Here is a 22,604-nt window from a genome sequence, read left to right as displayed (position 1 = left end):
GACGCCCTAAACCACTGACGCCCTAAACCCCATACCTCAAAATGAGACTATATTTGGATAGGGCCTTTTAAGAGGTAATTAAGATTAAATGAGATCACGTAGGTGGGCTCTAATCAAGTCTAATTGGTGTACTTTAAGAAGAGGAAACTTGGACACACAGGAGGTATCAGGGATGTGCATGCACAGAAAGGCCATGTAAAGAAAGACACAGTAAAAAAGCAGCAGCCATCTGCAAGCCAAGGAAAGAGATCCCAAGAGAGATCAAGAAGCCAACATCTTGATCTTAGACTTCTAGCCTCCAGAACTTTGAGAAAATACATTTCATTTCTGTGGCTTAAACCACCCAGTCTCAGTATTTTGTTACCACAGCCCTCACAAACTAATATAACTGCTAATACAGAATTAGATATATTTCATATGCTGGGACAAATTCCCTGATGACTGTCATTTATCATGATTTATAATTTGGAAATAAAGCAAGAATTTTGAGTAAACATAAAATTAATGGAAAAAAAAAAAAAAAAAAAAAAGAAGCCAAAGGGTTTAAAGAAAGAAAAACATCAGATCTTTGTAGATACATATGATGTGACTTTTAAATTTAACAAGAACAAAGTAGTAAGGATTTTGCTACTTATGAAACATACTATAGTTTGGGGTTTCAGAAATATCCAAATTTTAAAAATAAATATAAAAGTTTCTATTCCTCTAGCTTCGAAGTGCACAAAATATACCTTGTGCCTAATTTAGGTCCAATCACCATTAAGTGGAATATAAGAACACAATCAAGAGTAGTGCAGCATGCCACATGCAATGAAATGTTTGACCTACCATATTAACAACACTTTTTATTAATTTTTCATCCGATTTTCCAGGACAACTTTCTCTTATCTTTATAACAGGGACTTCCATTATTTTAATAGTCTGTGGAAAAGAGACTTAAGTATAAGATTAAGAAAACTATAAAATTATTTAAACGCTGATGGAAGAAAAATTACCTTTTTTTAAAAAAAGCTAAAACTCCATACCTTTAAAGCTTGTATAAGTTCTTCTTGTTTTCCAGCTTCTTGAACCAATATCATTCTCGTTTCAATTTGAGGCATTTCTTCTATTAAAATCAAAAATGTTTAAATATGTTTATCAGGTAACAACATCAAAATTAGCAGTTCCTTAATCCCTTTTTGGCTATATCTGGCATGTTTTCCATCTTTGAGGAGATCATAATATTCTCTCAGATCAAAATGACTTAATTCCTAGTTTATTTTTACAAATTTGGCCATCTATCACTTTAGAGAAAGAGAAAACACACTGTAGTAGATACAAACATCAGCACCCCTCCTAATCAAAAAAAAGCATTCACTATCTTGCACAGCCATCCTCTTCAACAGTGGATGCTGCTTCAGGACAGACCCATTTATAAAGCGGTTAAGTGAAGAAGTGGCTCTTCACCTGACCGGTCATAACTGAATAAATTCTAACCAACAGTGTTGCAGCTACATTGCCCTCCAATACAGAAAAAAGCAATATTGAACAATAAGATGCTTTCTCCTTCAAAGTTGGGAAGCATTAATCCAAACAATAACCAAAAATCTACACAGTATATATAAATGGCTAAAGTCGACAAAACAAGAAACAACAGTGTTGGTGAGGATGTGGAGAAAAAGAAACCCTGTGCACTGCTGGTGGGAATGCAAACTGGCACAGCCACTCTGAAAAACAGTATGGAGGTTCCTCAAAAGTTAAAAATAGACCTACCTCGTGATACAGCAATCACACTACTAGGTATTTACCCAAAGAATACAAGAACACTAATTCAAAGTGATACATGCACCCCTATATGTATTGCAGGATTATCTACAATAGCCAAATTATGGAAGCCAAGTATCCACCAATTGATGAATAAAGATATGGTATATATAAATACAATAAAATATTATTCAGCCATAAAAAAAAAGAATGAAATCTTCCCATTTGCAATAATATGGATGGAGCTAGAGTATTATGCTTAGAGAAATAAGTCAGAGAAAGACAAATACCATATGATTTCACTCACATGTGGAATTTAAGAAACAAAACAAAACAAAACAAGCAGAAGGAAAAAATAAGAGAGAGACAATAGACAAAGCAAGACACTCTTAATTATAGAGAATAAACTGATGGTTACCCAAGGGGAGGGGATGGGAGGGATGGGTTAAATAGGTTATGAGCAGAGGGTAATGTATGGAAGTGCTGAATTACTATATTGTATACCTTAAAATAATATTAACACTGTATGTTAACTAACATGGAATTAAAATAAAAACAAAAAAATCTACACAGTATAAAGAGATTCTGTCAACAAATATTTACTGAATACCTGTACTTTACCTTAACAGTTAGTATTACATTTAAATCCTAAGTCCCTAGTTAGTAAGCTTAGGATTAAAATAGTGATTTGGTGTTTTAAAGCTGATTAACAGGTTTACCTTCAACATATGAAGCAGATCCAATAAGTACATTTTCCTTGGAAATTTCAGTAACTTTAGAATCAAAAATAGAGGAGTCTGCCAAGCTTGTCCTTTCAATAGTGGATGTTAATACACTACTGTCAGCCATTGTTTGTACTCTTCTACGATGACTGAAAAAATAGAGTTTGAATAAAAATACATGATCATTGGGCAAAAACAAGCATTAGAGGCTCTACTTTTATATCTAGAATCTATAAAAAGTAGCATTACTCATTTTTCTTAATACTGAACCAAAGAAAAGTCATTCAAGTTCTCTGAGCCTCAGTTTCCTCTTCTGTAAATTAAAGATACTAATGCATGACTCATAGGAATATAGTAAAAATAACAATGTATGAAAAGTACTCAAAACATTATCTGACATATAATGAAAATTCAGAAGGTAGTCATAAACATTCTGTCTCCCTCCCCCACACCTTTGCCCTCAACCAACCTATTCCTCTTCCTATGTTCATTATATTATTACCATCTCTCAAATAATCCCGGTCAAAAACTAGATCTATCCTTACTCTTTCCTCTGTGTTCTTTGTCCTCCCCCAAATCCCTATCAATCCCATCTCAAGTACTCTGGAACCTCATAGGAAGTATCTCTGATTATCATTTTATTGCCAGAGCAGCATCAAATTGTAGGAAAAAAAGAGCTGAGACCCGGTCCCTCTTCTCTGTGCTCAATGCCACAATGGTCAAATACAACAGCCCCAAACAACTTTATCATCGGTTTCTTCAGGTCACTCTCCACATGGTTTCCTGGGGTATAGTCCTAAAAACAAAAGTGACCATATCACCTCCCTGCTTAAGAACTTCCATGGGCACTCCTCCTGATAAGGCCAAGTCCAAATTCACCATCAGGTTTAAAATTGGTCCTAGCCTACCTATTCAACCTCATCTCCTGTTCAATTCCCACATTCCACATATACTGTATGCTCCAGCCACAGTGTATTTCTCAACATTTTTTAAACACAGGTCACAATTTACTCCACACCCACTTACATTTAATAGTGCTCAATTCTCCACCTAGCACATCTTTCAACCCCCAACCCACTGCTCTTGACTCATTCTCTGTGGATTTCTCTGTATATCTCATGTATAAGTGGATTGCCCGCTTATCTGTATTTTCTTATTACTTTACAGTTATCTCTCCTTTAAAAGATTTAACAAGATAATTATGCAGGGATTAGTGTCACTATGACTGTGGACAATGAAAGAAAATCTTTTTTTTTTTTTTAGACTTCCAGGACTTAAGAGTTGAAAAGTTAGGCAAGCAGGGAATAAAGAAAAGTTAAGTGAATTTTCATCAATTCAAATCAAAGGTTGTTATGTAAGTTTATTATCTTTAAGTTAATTTCCAGAATATTGGACAAATATAAAGAGAAGGTCCTATCTTTATCTGGAGGTACATGTCTGATCTATTTTATACTTCCCTACTTTTTTTAGATTAATAAAATATACAAATATCATCCACCTGGTTTTTATCAAAGTAATAGTTTAAGTAAACTATATGCTGTGGAGAAACAGTACGGTATCATTAGCATCATTTCTGGATGGTGATACATCCGGAAGTGAAGATATGCACACTAACGATAACCACAGACCTCAGCATCATTGTTAGGTGAGCACTTCAAAGCCAGGCGACTCAGGTTCCCATCTAACTCTGCACTCAGTTTTCAAATCGGTGAAAGAAAATCAAATTTAGTTGTCATGAAAACTTAATAGATGACATCTTAAAATGAGCAACAATTGCTAACCTTCCTAATATTCACAATGTAGACATTTTTTATTGTCTTCCCATACATCTATATCAATCATTATTCTAAGGATCTCCAAAGGAAATGTTCCAATAGTTGCTAATAAGAGTCTTTATTTAGAATCAACAACATATTCTATCCAGCCCTTATTTTTTTTGTTGGTTAAGTCTCTTACATGTAATTGTTACCAGTGAAAAAGAAAAGGCTTTCATTCAAAGTTATCTTAAAAGAAACTTAGGGGCGCCTGGGTGGCTCGGTCAGTTAAGCGTCTGACTTCGGCTCAGGTCATGATCTCACGGCCCATGAGTTCGAGCCCCGCGTCGGGCTCTGTGCTGACGGCTCAGAGCCTGGAGCCTGTTTCAGATTCTGTGTCTCCCTCTCTCTCTGCCCCTCCCCTGTTCATGCTCTGTCTCTGTCTGTCTCAAAAATAAATAAACGTTAAAAAAAAAAAAAATTAAAAAAAAAAAGAAACTTAAAAGTCAAGAGATGAACTAATATACTTTAAAGAATGGAGGAGGGAGATTCTTAATAGTCAAGCAGGCTCCACACTCACCATGGAGCTGGACACAGGACTCGATCCCATGACCCTGGGATCATGATCTGAGCCAACATCAAGAATGGGAGCCTTGGGACACCTAAGTGTCTGACTTTGGTTCAGGTCATGATCTCAGGGTTGGTGAGCTCAAGCCCCTCGGTGAGGCTCTGCACTGACAACTCGGAGCCTGCTTTAGATTCTGTGTCTCCCTCTCAATCTCTGCCCCTCCCCAGCTTGTGCTCTCTCTCCCTCTCTCTCACCCATAAGTAAATAAACTCAAGGGGCGCCTGGGTGGCGCAGTCGGTTAAGCGTCCGACTTCAGCCAGGTCACGATCTCGCGGTCCGTGAGTTCGAGCCCCGCGTCAGGCTCTGGGCTGATGGCTCAGAGCCTGGAGCCTGTTTCTGATTCTGTGTCTCCCTCTCTCTCTGCCCCTCCCCCGTTCATGCTCTGTCTCTCTCTGTCCCAAAAATAAATAAATGTTGAAAAAAAAAATTAAAAAAAAAAAAAAAAAAAAAAGTAAATAAACTCAAAAAAAAAAAGAGTGGGAGGCTCAACCAACTAAGCCACCCAGGAACTCCTCTCCTTTGCCTGTTTAAATATCATCAAAATAGGTAGTTAAAAATTAAAATAGTCTCTGATAATACTATATGTGATCAATTTATTGCTGAAATAGCTTCAAATTTTAGGGAAAAAAAGAGCTGCATGGAAAGTTGATGACAATATCCAACACTCTGATTACAAATGGAAATGCACTAATTACATTTTCATATTCATGTATTCTGCAAGCTTTTTAAAAAAAAATTTTAATGTTTATTTATTTTTGAGAGAGAGAGATTAGAGTACGAACGGGAGAGGGAGAGAAAGAGGGAGACACGGAATCCTAAGCAGGCTCCAGGCTCTTAACTGTCAGCACAGAGCCCAACACAGGGCTGGGGACTCGAACTCACAAACTACAAGATCATAACCTGAACTGAGGTCAGACACTTAATGGATTGAGCCACCCAGGGCACCCTGTAAACTTTTTAAATAAAGACAAGAGGATCAGTGTTCATAAACTATACTAAGCTTATTTCTCATCCAAGAACATACTCAAGCAGCTTTTTACTAAATAACAGTAAAACATGCCTCTTTTCATCCCAAAAAGAAAACCTGTCACTTAAATACTCACTTTAGGTTTCCTTTTACTTTTTTTTTTTAAAGCAATCATCTTTCAGAGGAGCTAAATACAATAGTGGGTATGATGGTTGTTATTACTGACAATAATAACATTAGTGTTAACATAAAAATTTTGGTTAATATCGATTTAATGTTTAATATGTGGCAGATATTGTTCTAAGTCTTTTACTTGTATTTATCTAATCTTTGAAACACTCCTAAGAGGCAGGTACTATTATTGTCTCCATCTCATAAACAAGCCTAGAAAAGAGAGGTTAAGTAACCACCCAAGTCATTAAAACAGGGATTCAAACCCCGGCTGATTCCAGAGGCTGCACTTTTAACCACCAAGCCAAACAAATCTGTACCGGGGAGGAAGGCGCACGCGGAGGGGTTGGGGAGAGGCCGGAATAAGCTGGCGTTTTAAAAACTAAAAACTAAGCTTCCTACAGAGAAGACACCAAGAAGAATCTTAGAGTGAAACCACTAAACACTCTGAGATAAGCCCACAAAGACTGCAGCTGCCGGCCGCCAGAGCCGCAGAGGACAATGCGGCTAGTCGAGAGCACTCTTCCCAACTCCCTCCCTTCACCCAGACATTCTTCCAGAAGAAATATCTAACCAGGTGAGCGGGTGAAGATGCCCAGCAACCTGGGGGACTTCGGGATCCCACTGCGTGTCACGGCCCAGCTGTCGGGAGTGCGGTGGGGGGGTTTCCAGAGCCAGGAAGCCTGGGCAGGGATGCTCCGGAATTCGCGGTCATCGGGGCGGGGCAGTCGGACTAGAGAAGGGGTCCACTGCTCCGGGAAGGTTGGCCCACTCCCACTTCCCCTACCCACACCCACAAAGTCCTCACCACTCTCAAAAATCGCCTTGAAAGTCCACCTTTTCAAGCACCAATTCCCCTCACTGTTACCGCCATTCCTCGCTGGTGTCAGCAACAAACAATTCAAAAAGTGAGCCGCTTTCTCTAAAAGCCATGCCGATTGGCGCGTGATGTCAACCTCCATCCCATAGGCTGGGGTATCCAGAGGGGCGGTGATTGGCCGCTGCTCCCCGCCCACCTCGCCTCAGACGCCGATTGATTGGTTCTGCGTGTGTTTCAAATAAACCCAACGGCTCAGACGTCCGAACGTCGGGGGTGGGGGGGGGGGGAGCGGGTTGTAAGAGAAGTGCCCGGATGTGGCCGGAAGGTGGAAGTGGTAGCTCTTGGGCTTCTCTGGGAGTGGCAGGTGTGTCTGTGGCTACCGCTTGTTTACTCAGTAAACATCCCATTTCCTGAGTCAAGTTTGAGTGGATTCTTCTCCCCTGCCAACTTTATTACTAAGTGTCACTAAATCCTTTAAATCTGTGCCCCTACGGGTTGCCTGGAGCTGATTTTCCTGCCTGTATGCTTTCTGCTTTAGGAATGTTATTTAAAGTTGGCGAAAAGTGTTTTCACTTTGGTAGTTCTGTTGGAGTGACAGAGCCAGGACTTAGGAATTCGGGGACTCTCCAGGTAGACTTCAAATCAGCAGCCAGTTATTTAAATTCTGATGTATGGTCACCTGGGTGGCTCAGTCAGTTAAGCATCAGAGTTTGGCTCTGGTCATGGTCTGGTGCTCTGTGAGTTCAAGCCCCACAACTGGCTTGAGCCCGTTTTGGATTTCGTGTCTCCCTCCCTCTCTCTGCCTCTACCCTGCTCACAGTCTGTGTCTCTCAAAATAATAAATAAACATTAAAGGTTTTTTTTTAAGCATAAATAAATAAATTCTGATGTATGTAGGCACTTCTCTGGTCTGGCAAATTTAACGGGTGACTGGAATAAATTCTTAGTGTTTCTCGGACTTTTTTTTTTTTTTTTTTAAACATAAGCTTGTATTTGAACAAATGTAAAAATACTTAGGGAGATTCTAGAATCTCCTGGAGCCAGAGTGAGCAGCTTCCTGCTGCCTCCTCCCCTCACCGTGAGATCTTTTCTTTCCTGTGAAGTCTAGCCAAGATTTTATCATTTGTCCTGCTATTGTAAAAACAATCTTTTATTTTCTTCAACTTCTAAATATAATACCCTATAATATTATCTCTTTAAAAAAAAATTATCCCCCACCCAGGGTTCCCACCTAATCTCTGATTTAAGGAAAGGAGGGGAATCCTTTGCCCAAATCTTAAATTCCAGTAAGAGAAGGAAAACTTGTATTTTGGAATGGAATACTTCCGAACCTCACACACAGGTGAGAATTTACAAGTTTTCCTGATTTTGTCAGGCCAACTTAGAACACCTGAAAATTTCATAATGTAATCTAAAAAGTGACACAATCTGGTAATCATTGATTTCCTTCTTTATAAATGAAGAATATTTGCAGTCTGCCCTTCATTACAATGCTGTGATAACTGTCAAGGCAAACGGGAAAAAAAAATAGTAATTGAAATTTCACTTTGGAATGTGCTTTTGCATACCGAAACCGGGGTGTGCCCAGCATTCCAAAAATTCTCATCACTGAAATATATTAAGCCAGCGAAGGAAGCAGCCTATTTCCTCTGTGCACTGGTCTATGTTAAACTAGTTTTGCACCCAAATCTAATGACTAACTATGTGGTATCAGCACATGAAATGTATGCTAGCTAGCCTAGCAAAAGCTATACTTGATTGCTTTTAGGATATATGGCAGTTTGACTAACGAACAGGCAATAGTCTTCTTCCATTTCATAACCATGTGACCTCCTTTTACATTTCCTATCCGTATAGCCTCAAGCAAGTTATTTAACTTCTCTGTGCCTCAGTTTTACCTTCTATAAAAGGGTTTAATAGTACTTCATAGTACTGTTGTGAAAGAGTTAATATATATTGAAACATATTCTGTATGTTTAATATATATTAATACATGTAATTAAAACATATTCTGGGGGTGCCTGGGTGGCTTAGTCGGTTGGGCGTCCAACGTCGGCTCAGGTCATAATCTCACAGTCTGTGAGTTTGAGCCCCGCGTCAGGCTCTGTGCTGACAGCTCAGAGCCTGGATGGAGCCTGCTTCAGATTCTGTGTCTCCCTTTCTCTGCCCCTCTCCTGCTCATGCTGTCTCTGTCTCTCAAAAATAAATAAACAGTAAAAAAAAAATTAATAAAAAAATTTTTAAAAACATGCTGGTATATGGTAAACATCTAATACATGTTAGCTGTTAATATTACTGTGACTTTTACTACTGCTCTTGTGTCAGCTAAGCCCTGTAATTGCCTGATGGGACTGATGTTCATTACACTGCCTTCTCTTTGCCCCACGCTACCCTAGCCACAAACTAACCCCTCCCCAACGAAGCTCCAAGCTTGAAGCAGCCAAGACCTCCAGTGCTTTCTTTTCTAGCAGAAGGAGGACAATCTTTCTTCTACACCAAATCTAGTCTTCCTTTTCTCCTTTAAAGAAACCCTGCTGTCCTGCTCTGCTCGAGCTGTCTCCTCTTGTCTGGAAGACATGGCTCTTTTGCTATTGCCCTTGGCCAGGCCTTTGTCCCCTTCCAAGGCAGGTCCTAGGTAAGATTCTTTGTGTTAAATGTTTGCCTCTCTCTCTAGGCCCCTTCACTGGAAATACAGTTATTATAATTATATATCAACCTCTGTTTGTATGGGGTAGATAGATAAATGAAAATGAGGAGTACTTGAAAGAATAAACCATTAATTCTTATGTGTCATCCACAACTCCCAAGATACTGAATGAACAGGTTTTAAGATACAAAATACTGAAGGAATTTAACTGAATTTAAGTACTTAATATATTGAAGTGTGTTGACATTTTCCCTCAAGCAATAAAATAGTTTCTAGAGTGGGGGGGGTAAAAATTATGGAGATGGAGAAAATGAAATGTGAAAGATAGAACTACTGAGATTCCTCCTTTGGAGGATCAGCTTTCCCACCTCCATCTCCAAGCTGGGTGACACTCTGGACTCTCTTGACTCCCATCTCACACTTGTTCCTCCTTCTAGTTAATTCCATCTTCTTCATATTTCCTCTTTCCTCCATCCCCTTCCCCTCCGTCTCCATCTTTCAGCTTCTTCAGAGCAGAGAGAATGGGGAGTTAGGAAAGTTACTTTTGAGCTATGGGATATCTTTCTCCACCCCCTACCCTCCCTAATAAGAGCTAGTATATCTGGAAAATTATTAAATCTGTTGCAACAAATGGGCAATGTTTGTTGTACTGGACTTTGATTTTATTACCTAAAGTTGTAATGAAATATATTACAACTTCTAGATTTTATTTTAAAGTGTGAAATGTTGGGGCACCTGGGTGGCTCAGTTAGTTGAGCTCCAACTCTTGATTTCAGCTCAGGTCATAAACCCAAGGTCATGGGATCGAGCCCTGCGTTGGGCTCTGTGCTGAGCATAGAGCCTGCTTAAATTTCTCTCCCACTGCCCCTCTCCCCTGCTCTCTCTCTCAAATAAAAAATAAATAAAATGTGAGATGTTACATCATCAATCAGTAATACTATTTAAAAAAAAAATTTTTTTTTAAACGTTTATTTATTTTTGAGACAGAGAGAGACAGAGCATGAACGGGGGAGGGTCAGAGAGAGGGAGACACAGATTCTGAAACAGGCTCCAGGCTCTGAGCTGTCAGCACTGGGACCGACGCGGGGCTCGAACTCACAAACCGCGAAATCACGACCTGAGCTGAAGTCGGCCGCTTAACCGACTGAGCCACCCAGGCGCCCCATCAGTAATACTATTTTATAGTAAATTTAAACATTTCATCATAGGATTAAATATTTTACTGTAACTATTAACATTAGGATGTCACATAGATTTCATGAAATTGTTTTCTCCTTCTATCACCATCCTTACCTCCCCAAAGCATTTTTAAGAGAGAGAACACAAGTGCAAGTGTGTACACACAAGCAGGAGAGAGGTAGAGGGAGAGAGAGAAAGAGAGAGAGACAGAGAGCGCGCGCGCGAGAGAGAGAATCCCAAGCAGGCTCTGTGCTGTCATACAAAGCCCTAGATAGGGCTCCATCTCACAAATCATGAGATCATGACCTGGGCCAAAATGAAGAGTTGGACATTTAACCAACTGACCCACCCAGGTGCCCCTCCTCAAAGCGTTTTTGAAGTACATAGCTATATTTAATGCCACAGGAGATACAAAGATTCAGTCTCTCTAAGTACTTTATCTCTTAAGATTTGATTTCAAAAATTTTAATGAATAGCCTCGGAGTTCTGTCCTTCCTTGGAATTAATAACATTTTCCAATGGAAATGTCATATTTCCAAGTTTGTTATAATGCAGCATCTCTTAACCCATCATCTCTGCCAATAAAAGAAGCTTTAGAAATTATAATCACTGGGAGCCAGAAGAAGCTATTTTACATACCTCAATAGCCAGCAATTAGGATTTGAATTGTAGCTTTATTCATATGAATCATTAGGTTATAAATCACTTAACATAGATTTGCAAGACTATACAAATTTAGCACATAAAGTTTCACTTGGACAAAGAGACTTAGCTTTGCTTGATGGAGCAAGAGGTTTCCAAATATGATGAGGCCATTATTTCAAATTATGTAATTTGATTAGTGAAATTCTAGATGTGGAAAAAAATTTCAGCTTGTTAGTCATCATTCTTCATTTTACAGATGACTTTTACCAATGCCAGCATCTTGGAGGTTTTATTCCTTTACCAAGGTCAGATAACTAGTTAGTGGCAAAATCAAGATCAAAAGTTTTATTTTCATTAATCTACTCTGTCTTTTTATTAAAATATTAATATCTATATTTTATATCATACTTATAAAAGTACCACTATCCCTAAGATACTTTCAGTTCCATAAGAGCCTTGTTGGTCTTCTTCACCTATGTATCTTCAGCACCTAGCAACAGTTCCTGGCATATAGTACCTTCTCTAAAGTTGTTGCAGGAAAAAGGTGTAATTGATCTCTAAGAATACATATTGCCTTCTTTTAATCCATTCTCCTGCCTGCATTCAGGGTGACATTATCTGAATCCAGACTCATCAGAGCACCTCCTTAAAACACTTCCATCCTACTGGGCCTGCAAGCACTGACTTCTACTTACATTTCCAGCTTCATCTTACACCATGTGCACTTTCTTTGAGTTCTATACCTGCCTTCCTTCTCAAGAGTTTTTGCACCTGCTCTTCTCTCTACCAATCCCTCTGATCTGTATTCCTTTCACCTAGAGAAGGCAACTTTGACTGATCCTTTAGCATTTGCTCACTTTATCACTCCTTGGAAGGTCTTTCCTAACTAGCCACACTATCAGAACCATATTAACCACAGTGCCAAACACCTGGAAGGCATTAAATTAAATATTTGTTGAAATAACAAGTAAATGAATTAATGGATGAGCTCATTTGTATTATAATATCAGTTATGTTTTTTCCAAAGACACTAAAGAAAGTTTGTATTATTTTTACTTTCATCTAACCTATTTTTAATGACAGTTTTTCAGGAAAAACTAAGTGGCATGTTTCCAAAATTAATACATTTACATCAAGGATAAAATAATTTACATCTTTGACATTCGAGTAAATTACCCAAGAATTGAATGATTTTTGCACCACAGCTGGTCCCAGCTATGAGTGGGAGAGAGTTAATGGTACTGAATTGATTCAGTTAAGATTTGACAGTTTATGAACATAGGCAATTATCCATATCAAAAATTCAGTTTTCCTACAACCTGCACTTTCATTTATTATGCACTGACACTCATAAATTACCTCTTCCACACTATCAACTAACTTGTAAATATCTGAGGTATCCTAAAGTAATACTGTCTGCCAGTTAAGTTTTGAGAGCAGCTTTATCTTGTAGACTAGTATTTCCTATGACAACACTATGAATACCTTGATCGTACTTAGCAATATTTTTGTTGCTGCTGTTCAAATGAATGGAAAAAAATGGGATTGTTAAGGTGAAATGAAAATAGAACACAGGTCATCAAAAAAATAGTGACGACTTGACCTCAATTATATGCCCATTTGCAATAAGCAGATTAACTGTGGGTTTAATAATGAGAAAAATTACGTGTAAGAAATAATAATAGTGCATTGGGAACATTTTTTAAAACCTGAAGTCGGGTTGCAAGTGATATTTAAGTGCATAATGCAACTATATGTAAATCCTATATGTAGAAAAGAATTAATTATGAAGAAATGCAATAAATGTTTTTAGTGTCTGTATCTGGCCAGTAGCATTTGAGATTATTTCTCCCTCTCCTTTCCATTTTTTTTTTATGTTTTATTTACTTTTTGAGAGAGAGACAGTGCAAATGGTGGAGGTGCAGAGAAAGGGAAACACAGAATCTGAAGCAGGCTCCAGGCTCTGAGCTGTCAGCACAGAGCCTGACGCGGGGCTCGAAATCATAAACCACGAGATCATGATCTGAGTCGAAGTCGGACGCTTAACTTACTGAGCCACCCAAGCACCCCTCCATTTTTTTTTTTTTTTTTTTTTTGGTACTTCTCAAATATTTTATCCTGAGTGTGTTTTAGTGGACAATTGTTGTTTTCCTGGCTGTTAAACATTTAACCCTTCATTCCTAATAATACTCCAACATCCCTTTTGAGGATTCCCTCATGGAATACGGTTTAATGAGAGGTAATGCTTCTCTGTTACCACAGATAAGAATGGGGCTGCAGTCTTCCGTTGAGTAAAGCTCTGCCAATCAGATGCTATCTTTTTTTTAAAAAATTTTTTTTTCAACATTTATTTATTTTTGGGACAGAGAGAGACAGAGCATGAAAGGGGGAGGGGCAGAGAGAGAGGGAGACACAGAATCGGAAACAGGCTCCAGGCTCCGAGCCATCAGCCCAGAGCCTGACGCGGGGCTCGAACTCACGGACCGCGAGATCGTGACCTGGCTGAAGTCGGACGCTCAACCGACTGCGCCACCCAGGCGCCCCCAGATGCTATCTTTATAGGACTTTGTTTTTTAGCATGTGCTAAAGATATGGAAAGAAGTGAAGATCATACGCATTCCAGTAGCCAACAGCAATGTGCAAACCAGAGTCTGTGGATGCAATAATCTTTGCTAGTATATCTACCACCTACTACTCCTCACTAGCTCCTGCCCATTTCCCAAGGTTGATCCTCACATTAATTGTGCAAATAAATCTTTTTATCCTTTAAGATAGTTAGTTTCTATTGCTTGTGACCAAGAATGACAAGATGTGTTACTTTTACAAATCCAAATCTTGTCAGCTCTACCTTCAAAATATATCGAGAACAGACCTGTTCTCCCCTCCCCCATTACCCTTTTCTAGGCTAACATCTTCCCTTACCTGAACTATTGCAGTAGCCCCCCCAACTCATCTCCCCATTTTCACCCTTAAACATTCGCTGTCTATTCTCAGTAAAGCAACTAGAGCATTCCTGTGAAAACAGAAGTCAGCTCTTGTCACTGTGCTCAAAAAACTTTAATAGCTTCCCATTCATCACCTACTCCTCTCCCCTTCACAGTCACCCCAGGTCCCCCTTTGCCTCACTTTTTTTTTTTTTTTTCATTTCATACCTGATCTGGGAAACAAAGGCAAAAGAAAAAATTGAATTTCCTTACAACTTACAGCCCATTGGCAAGTCCTTGAGACAGGCAGAATGACACTCCTCTAGGAACTCAACTGCCTCAACGATGACACTTTGCTAAGGGCAAAAAGCAATCTTAGCTTAACATTACCCTGACCTCCGGGATCCTGTAAGTCTACCTTAACACATAAGAATTTCTTTGGAAACTTCCTTTATCTCTACCCTTCAAGATATACATTAGCAATCATCCTCCAAGCCTTTGGCCCACTGATATACATCTGAAAGATCTCATGACTGAGTTTTTACTAAACAGTAATAAATGACTTTTCCTAATCATAGCTAGCCCCCTCGGATCCTGGGAACCTTGATTTTGGAGACTTGCTCTGTCCCTAACCTCCTCCTAACTTGAAAGTATATAATCAGTCACCTGTCAGAACCCCAGTGTAGCTCTTTCTGCCTAGGGGTCCCGTCCCTGTGCTTTAATAAAACCACCTTTTTGCACTGAAGTCATCTCAAGAATTCTTTCTTGGCTGTTGGCTCTAAACCCAAACATTTCCACATCAATACCATTATTACCTGCAGTTCAGTCATTGTTTATCCTCTGTCTCTCCATACTAGAATGTGAGCTCCATGAAGGCAGAGCATTTTGTCTGTTTTGTTCCCTGACATATTTCCAGTGACCAGGTCACTACCTGCCACATTATAGGTACTCACATTTTTTTCAAAGAAAGAATAAGCAAAAGAAGAAATGGGGAATGAAAAATGAAAAGGAGGAAGAAGGGAAAGATCTAAGAAATTTTAAATACTACATGTTATAATGAGAATTTAGTCATTTATCAATTGTTTTAAAGTTTCTTTTAAAAAAGTTTTTATTTAAATTCCAGTTAGTTAACATACAGTGTAATATTAGTTTCAGTTGTACAATGAGTGGTTCAACACTTCCATATAACCCCTATGCTCATCAAAACAAGTTCCCTCCTTAATCCCCATCACCCATTTTCCCACCCTCCCCCCCCACCTCCTCTCTGGTAATCATCAGTTTGTTCTCTATAGTTAAGTTTTCAAGTTTTTAAAAAAATCTTAATTTATTTATTTGAGAATGAATGTGAGTGGGGGAGGAGCAGAGAGAGAGAGAGAGAGAGAGAGAGGCAGAAAGAGAATCCCAAACAAGCTCCATGATCAGTGCGGAGCCCAATGTAGGGCTTAATCCCATGACCATGAGATTATGACCTGAGCCAAAATCAAGAGTCAGAAAGCTTAACCAATTGAGCCCCCCAGGTTTTCAAACTTTTTGAATATTTCTTCAAATGAAACATCACAATGAACTCCCATATATAAAACAGATAAGAGCCAAGCTGAATTGAAAAGGGGAAGAGAGATCCTGACTTGACTTCATGAAGATTCTGCAGAAATTTAAGTTTTTTCTAGAACACAAAATCTGAAAACCACTGACCACTGAATATGAAGGATCAGACCCTTAATTTATAGAACAAGAAGTTGAGATTTACTCCTAATAGAAATTCACACCCATTTTTGAAGTTATCTTGTAAAAAAGGTAATTGTTTTTGAATTTGAATGTAATTAATCTCCAAATCTGATTTTTTAAGTAAATACAGGAACCAGAGAAATGATCAATTACACCATAAGGATACAATCAGCAAGATCTGGACTTGCAGACACTCTGCAACAAAACCTGGTTTCTCCAACAAATAAACAGCAAGAAGAAAATGAGCAACAAAGGGGTAATCAATAGATCTGACTTAAGAGACATATAACCAAGCACAATATACGGATTTAATTTGGATCATGATTCCAACTTTAAAAAAAACATGAGAATAGGATTTCTGCTTCTCCTATATCTGAATAAACTGTTAAATAACCAATTCTTTTGCAAATAACAACTATACATATTGAGGAAAGTGCAAAAAAAATGTTCTGAACAGTGGAAAAAAGCAGTGATCAAAAGATTCTGCAGAGGAGTAAAAGCTTGGGCTGACATGGGATAAGTTTCACAATTTTATGGCTATTAGAATATGAAAACTCTTGGGGCGCCTGGGTGGCTCAATCAGTTAAGCATCTGCCTCTTGATTTTGGCTCAGGTCAAGATCTCATGGTGGTGAGATTGAGCCCCACATAGGTCTCTGTGCTAAGTGTGGAGCCTGCTTGAGATTCTCTCCCCCACCGCTGCCCGCCCCTCTACCCTTCTCTCACTTGCGTGTGTGCACGCTCTCTCTCTCTCTCTCTTTCCCTCTCAAAAAATAAAAATAAAATAAACAAAATTTTTAAAAAGTGTTTAAACAGAGATAGTATCAAGTCTGGTGAGGATGTAGAAAATAGGACCTCTCATACATTGCTAGTGTGGGTGTTTCTTGCAATTAAACACACAATTGCTTAAGATTCAGCAATCCCATTCCCATATATAAGAATGCTTGAGGAAATTTTATTCACAATTGCTAAAAAGTGGAAAAAACTCAAACGTATATCATTAGTGAATGCATCAACAGAGAGCGATACATCACATCCCACGTTTGGGATGTACTCAGCAATTTCCATGCAACCAAAAGGATGATTCCTAGAAGAATTACGTTAAGTCAAATAAACCAGAAACAAAAAGCTAAATGTTGTTATGATTCCATTTGTATGGATTCTGAAAAAGATAAGGCCAAAAACAGATTAGGCTGAGGGTAAGGAGGCAGGTTTACTACAGAGCCACAAAAAACCTTTTGGGGATGGTAAAGTATTCACATCTTGAGTGTGGTAATAGCTACACAAATGTATACCTTTGTCAAAACTCATGAATTTTACTGCATACAATACCTCTATAAACATACTTTTAAAAAGAACAAAATGGAATCTGTTTTCAAAATTTTTCCAGAATGGGAAATACAATAGTTAAAATCCAAAATTAACTGGATGGACTTAACAGTAGAACATAGGTGATAGAGGAAAGAGTCCATTAACTTGAAAATAGATTAATAGAAATTATTCAATAGTAACACCAAGAGAGAAAAAGTTTGGCTAAAAAAAAAAATGAGAGCTTCAAGAACCTGTGGGAAAATATCACATGTAATTGGAGTCCCATTGTTAAGAAACAATGGCCCCAAATTTCTCAAATTTGTCAAAAGACATGGATAGCTTTTGCCACAAGAAAAGTTTCTACTTCCAGAAGATCCGCAAACCCAACTTAGGATAAATACAAAGTAAGTCTTACATATCATAGTCAAATTGCTGAAAACCAAAGATAAGTTTTAAATCCGTGATGACTAGGCTACTGAAATTGCAGCAAGCATATGAGACCAAGTAAACTGTGTGAGATGCTAAGGACCAGAGAGCACAGACAGGCAAAGAAATGCTCTATTTTGGACAAAAAAGGTAAATCAGAGGAAACTTAAAATTCAGGCAATTGTATGATTCTAAAAGTTCTTAACCTTTGCCCTATAGTGAGTGAACTAGAAACTTCTCTTAGATTCCAGTGCCTTTGAGCTCATGTCCCATAAGTTGTCAATTCCTGCACTAATAGATGTCATTTGCGAGCATTTGTGAGGATTGCATAAAATAGTATTAGTGTGGAGAACAGTGCATTGAAAGCATTCACTAAATGCTAGCTATTACTATTATTATTTATCTGACAAATATTTATGAGTACTTATTATACACCAGGCACTGTGCTGGACCCTGGGGATAAAACTATGAACAAGCTGATGCAGTCTTTGCCCTCATAGAGCTCAGAGTTCAGTGAGGTCTATCTCAACAATCCCCATTCCAGCCCACTACTTTCCTCTTCATACAACTGGAATTCACAAGGCCATACGACATCCTAACCATCCATGGTAGATAGGTAATTTCATGGTAATGTGTATAAAGTAGAAAAATGTTTCCCTAATGTACACTAACATGAAAGTTGTGATGCTTGATATTGTCACAGATGTGATAAAAAAGCCCAATGCTTTATCTCTCATTATTTTTACCTTCTCTTTCACACACAGTTGAATTTATTTTATAGAGGCTATTAAAATATTAGGCTATTTTCTCCTTCATTAAGCATAATTTGCTTTAATTTTTCATTAACATTTTGCCTGCTTCTCTTTTTGAAAATTAAATGGAGCTGGTATGTAGAGTATAATAACGAGTTGAGATGTTTATCAATATTTTAAAATTACCTTGTTTTATTTTCCTAATTAAAATATTGTTCATTTGTTTTCTTTTCTTTTCGCATTAATGTGACTGACCAAGGAATGTATATGCATTAAATCACTGCTGTTGGGAACACCAATATGAAATTAAAAGTCGTTATGTTATCATACAGCAGATATCTCTAGACAGCACTTCTATATTGCTTGATTTTTAAAATTGTGAACATGGTTTACTTTCATAATTTAAAAGTTGGGGAAACAAAATAGCCCTAATTATGCCATTGTCCTTATCAAACCCTTGACTCTCTATTAGTTATCAATAGCATACATCCAAGCACTTTCCCATGAACACTCAAGGTCTTTTACCAACTCTCCCCCATACCAGATAGAACAAATATGTTTCCATGCTATGAAAATAAGAAACATAAATTAAAAGACCCATTTCCTAGAATCTCTTAGAATACCTTAAGGTAGGAAACACAATTCATATATTTATCTGAAATTTCTAAATGAGAAATTAAATAAATCATCTATCCATAAATTTTACAATAGTGCAAATCTCAAAAACAAAAATAAAAAAAAAAGCTTGAGTTTCTAGTCTATTAGTCTATTTCATTATCTGTTAGAATTGTAATGAATATATTTACTATCTTACTATCTTAGGTCCCTAAAGAAAAATCAATTGTGTTTGATTATCACAAGATTATCAAAAGGAAGGGATTCTTTAGTAAAACCAACTTTGTATCATGAGATACTAAAACAAAGCAAATTAAATTAAACATTGATTATTTACTTAATGAAACACTGAAACATATAATAGAAATGTCATAATTAAAAATCACAAGTCTAATACATCAGATTTTCTGAAATATTACATACACATTTATCAAACTAAATACAAATTATATTGATTACAAAACTTCTTACTACTTTTATACTTCAAGTAGTTAGAAAGTATTAATACTCTGAATTTAAATTTATGCTTTTCATTATTTCTATACTATTCTTATTATCATTCCTCATTCCTCTTAGGGGTTGCTTTCCTAAGGTTACAGAAATATTAATTACCTTGAGGGGTATAGTACCAAATAAAACAACCAAAACCATCCATGCAAGCTTGCCAAAGTTACAGATTCTGGATTGTCAGCACATTGAGCCTAGCTCTACCCTTCAAATCTTAGTTACTGATCTCCAGGCTATACTTCCTTTTCATATTTACTTTCTGTGGAAAGACTCTAATATGAAATCTAGGATAAGGTATTTTGGGCAAAGAAGAGTCAAAATCAATAAGAACAGTAAGGGATAAATCATGGAATATTAGAGCTAACAGACACCTGAAAATCAGTCTCTGCTCACTTCATTTTTCTAAATGAGAAAAAGAAAAGAAATCAGATAACGGTGGCAAGGGGACTATGATTCCTTTCTAATAATCTAGGAATAATGACTTTACAGTCATGATGAAGGATGCTGGCAATAAAAAAGAAGACTAATGTGACAGGCAAGGTAAACAAAACTTGAAGGCTTGCTGGTGACTGATTAGATGTAGGAAGATAATATAAAGTTCGAAGTGCAAATTTTTATAACAGGTAACATGCTACAGGGAGTTGATTTTCTACAAGGTTTAGTACATTTACAGTAGAGCTTGCCTTATTTCTCAAGGCAGTAAAATTGGTAGAGCCCCTGAATGGAGTGACTGGCGCTGAACAGTGCTATCTTATATCCCCAACAGGATTGGCTATCCAATAGGTTTTTCTTCATGTGGTGCAATCATTTGAGGTGTTTTAAAACAGTGCTACTCAAAGTGTGATCTGTAGATTAGAACCAGTTTATAAACATATAGAAAGTTTAACAGCAATTGAACAGTGCTGTGACATCAAACGCATGCTCAGAATAATTTAGCAAAAATGGTCATTGGGAAGGATTGAAAAAACTCCTGGTCTTTCACAGACAGTTTGAGAAGCTGTTTTCAAAGAGAAGAGAAGGTATTTATCCTATATGAAGTTATAAAAGCAGTGATAAAACTTTATATTGTATGAGACTGCTATAATAAATATATACATTTACCCTTGGTAACAGTGGAAATATATTAGCCGAAAAAAGATTAAATGAAATAATATATTTTAAATACTTAGAACACTGCCTGCTACATAGAAACACTCAATAGGTGTTCCCAGTGATGATGATGATGATGGCCATGATGTCAGTGACAATGCTATAGTTGCCAGTTCTGTTTTTGCTCTTCTATAACCATCAAGGATTTCCATTCTGTTCCCAAGCTGCTGCAGTTTGCAACCACTGTGCTTACTGGTCCCTCGCTGCTGGGGTAGGCCCCACCCCAGGGGCTCTGCCTTGTCACTGTGCCATTCCAAACACACGTTTATCAATAATCATGGATTTCCTCCCACAGCAGCCAAACCTCATGGCTCTTTCTCTTTCTGCATCAGCTTGAATGGGAGTTACCAGGATATTGTCTACCAAGAAACCTAGCACTGCCTTAGGCCGCTTAATAATTAAAATGTGTAGTGTTGTTTGTGAAAGTCAGCTCCCACCTTCCTTGCAGGTTTATGTAGATTTACAAGAGAATACAAGTTGATTTAGAGAGTTATAGTTGAAAGAAACACAAGAAATCACCTAATGAAGGTTAAGGCGTAAAGCTTCAGTAACAGTATGTCTGCGTCAGTCCAGCTCTGTCATTGCCTAACTGTGTGACTTTTGGTAAGTTATTTAACCTCTCAATCTTCTCTCTTAGCCTGAGGTAGTAATTTATCTCTCTTGAATCAGTGACTATCAAAGCATGTGCTCAATAAATAATAGCTGTTATTACTGGCACAATCCTACCATTTACAGAGGAGAAAACTAGGTCAAAAAGGCCAAAGATCACATGGTCAGTCTACAACTGAACTAGGACCAGATGTAAATGCTCTCTCTCATACCCCTAGCTGCCTTTTACCACTTCATTCTGCAATTCCACAAGTTCTTAAAGATGCCTCAATATTGTATTTATTTTGTCTCCCTGGAAAACATGGGCAAATAATACATATTGGGTTCAGTATATATTTTTATTTTGTGCATTCATTAAATCTGGAAATGCAGTGGTATGGACCTGTGGATAGACAGAACAGGGTAAGGGGTGAAGAGGGGGAGAATAAATGCAACTGAGTTATAATTCCGGTGTATCCAATGGATGTGCCACCACTGGCTAGCCTCTGCCTTCGCTGGCTACAGGAATTCATATATATTAATGAGGTGGGTTTACAAAATATTAAAAATCACCATAATTGTGATTTGACTCTATAAACAATTATATTAGGACTTTCAGTTACAAACAACAGAACCAGCTCACTCCAGCTAGTTTTAACAAAAAAAGGCCAATCATTCCCAGAGGCTAAAGCTGCTTGCAGCAATACCCAGAACGTCCACCAGGCTGTCTCCAGTGCTCTAGGAACAAGTACGGATATACCAGCAACCTTCACCCCTGATGCCACTGCGAGCTCCGCGCCTCACGGCCAGACTCTACATCACACTTCCTTCCTCACGATGCTCTTTTGCGTCCAAGGCATTCCACGAGGGCTGCTAATGGCAGAATCTATGGCACATGCTGGGTGTCTGAGATAGGAGAGGGACTAGGATAGTGACATACATAGCCTCCGGCTTGCAGATGTAGACTCACAATGTGGGAAATTACCAGCATTTATCAAGAGTGTTTAAAAGGTTCTGGGAGTTCATAATATACCAAGTGTTCACGGTAATGCTCATGCAGGTTTTCTTTGGAATGATGTTCTGTTCATACACCCCAAACATATTCACTATAAGGCATATGCAAAGTCAGATAATTCTCCTTTTATTTTTATTTATTTATTTTTTAAAGTAAGCTCTACATCCGATGTGGGGCTTGAACTCACCACCCTGAGATCAAGAGGGGCATGCTCTACCGAATGAGCCAGCCAAGTGCTCCAAATCCTTTTTGCTTCTTAAGGTTCAAAGCAAATATTACTGCTCCTGTGAGCCTTCTTCCACCTAACCTCTGACGAA

General features: G+C 38.0%; 1 protein-coding gene across 6 annotated transcripts in view; it reads right to left on the bottom strand.

The window, feature by feature from the left end:
- ECT2 (epithelial cell transforming 2) overlaps positions 1-22,604 on the bottom strand; it is a 114,734-nt gene that overhangs the window by 58,522 nt on the left and 33,608 nt on the right. For 3 of the 6 annotated variants that reach the window (XR_015240127.1, XM_086674726.1, XM_086674728.1), the window contains exons 1-4: positions 6,794-6,950; positions 2,463-2,614; positions 1,026-1,105; positions 829-921 (exon numbers count right to left, since the gene is read on the bottom strand). Coding sequence is in view for 5 of the 6 variants with exons in the window: in XM_086674726.1 (XP_086530852.1) it covers positions 829-921; positions 1,026-1,105; positions 2,463-2,592 (303 nt within the window). In the remaining variant the exon portion in view is untranslated. Of the gene's footprint in view, positions 1-828; positions 922-1,025; positions 1,106-2,462; positions 2,615-6,793; positions 6,951-22,604 lie in introns of those variants that run through there. The other 3 variants (XM_086674729.1, XM_086674730.1, XM_086674727.1) reach the window with 2 other exon arrangements.

Source organism: Puma concolor, chromosome C2 (assembly GCF_028749965.1).
Source record: "Puma concolor isolate L17-30 chromosome C2, mPumCon1.1.hap2, whole genome shotgun sequence".
Classification (NCBI taxonomy): Eukaryota; Metazoa; Chordata; class Mammalia; order Carnivora; family Felidae; genus Puma; species Puma concolor.
The sequence above is the reverse complement of the archived record's forward strand: the minus strand, read 5'-3'. Positions and strand labels throughout refer to the sequence as shown.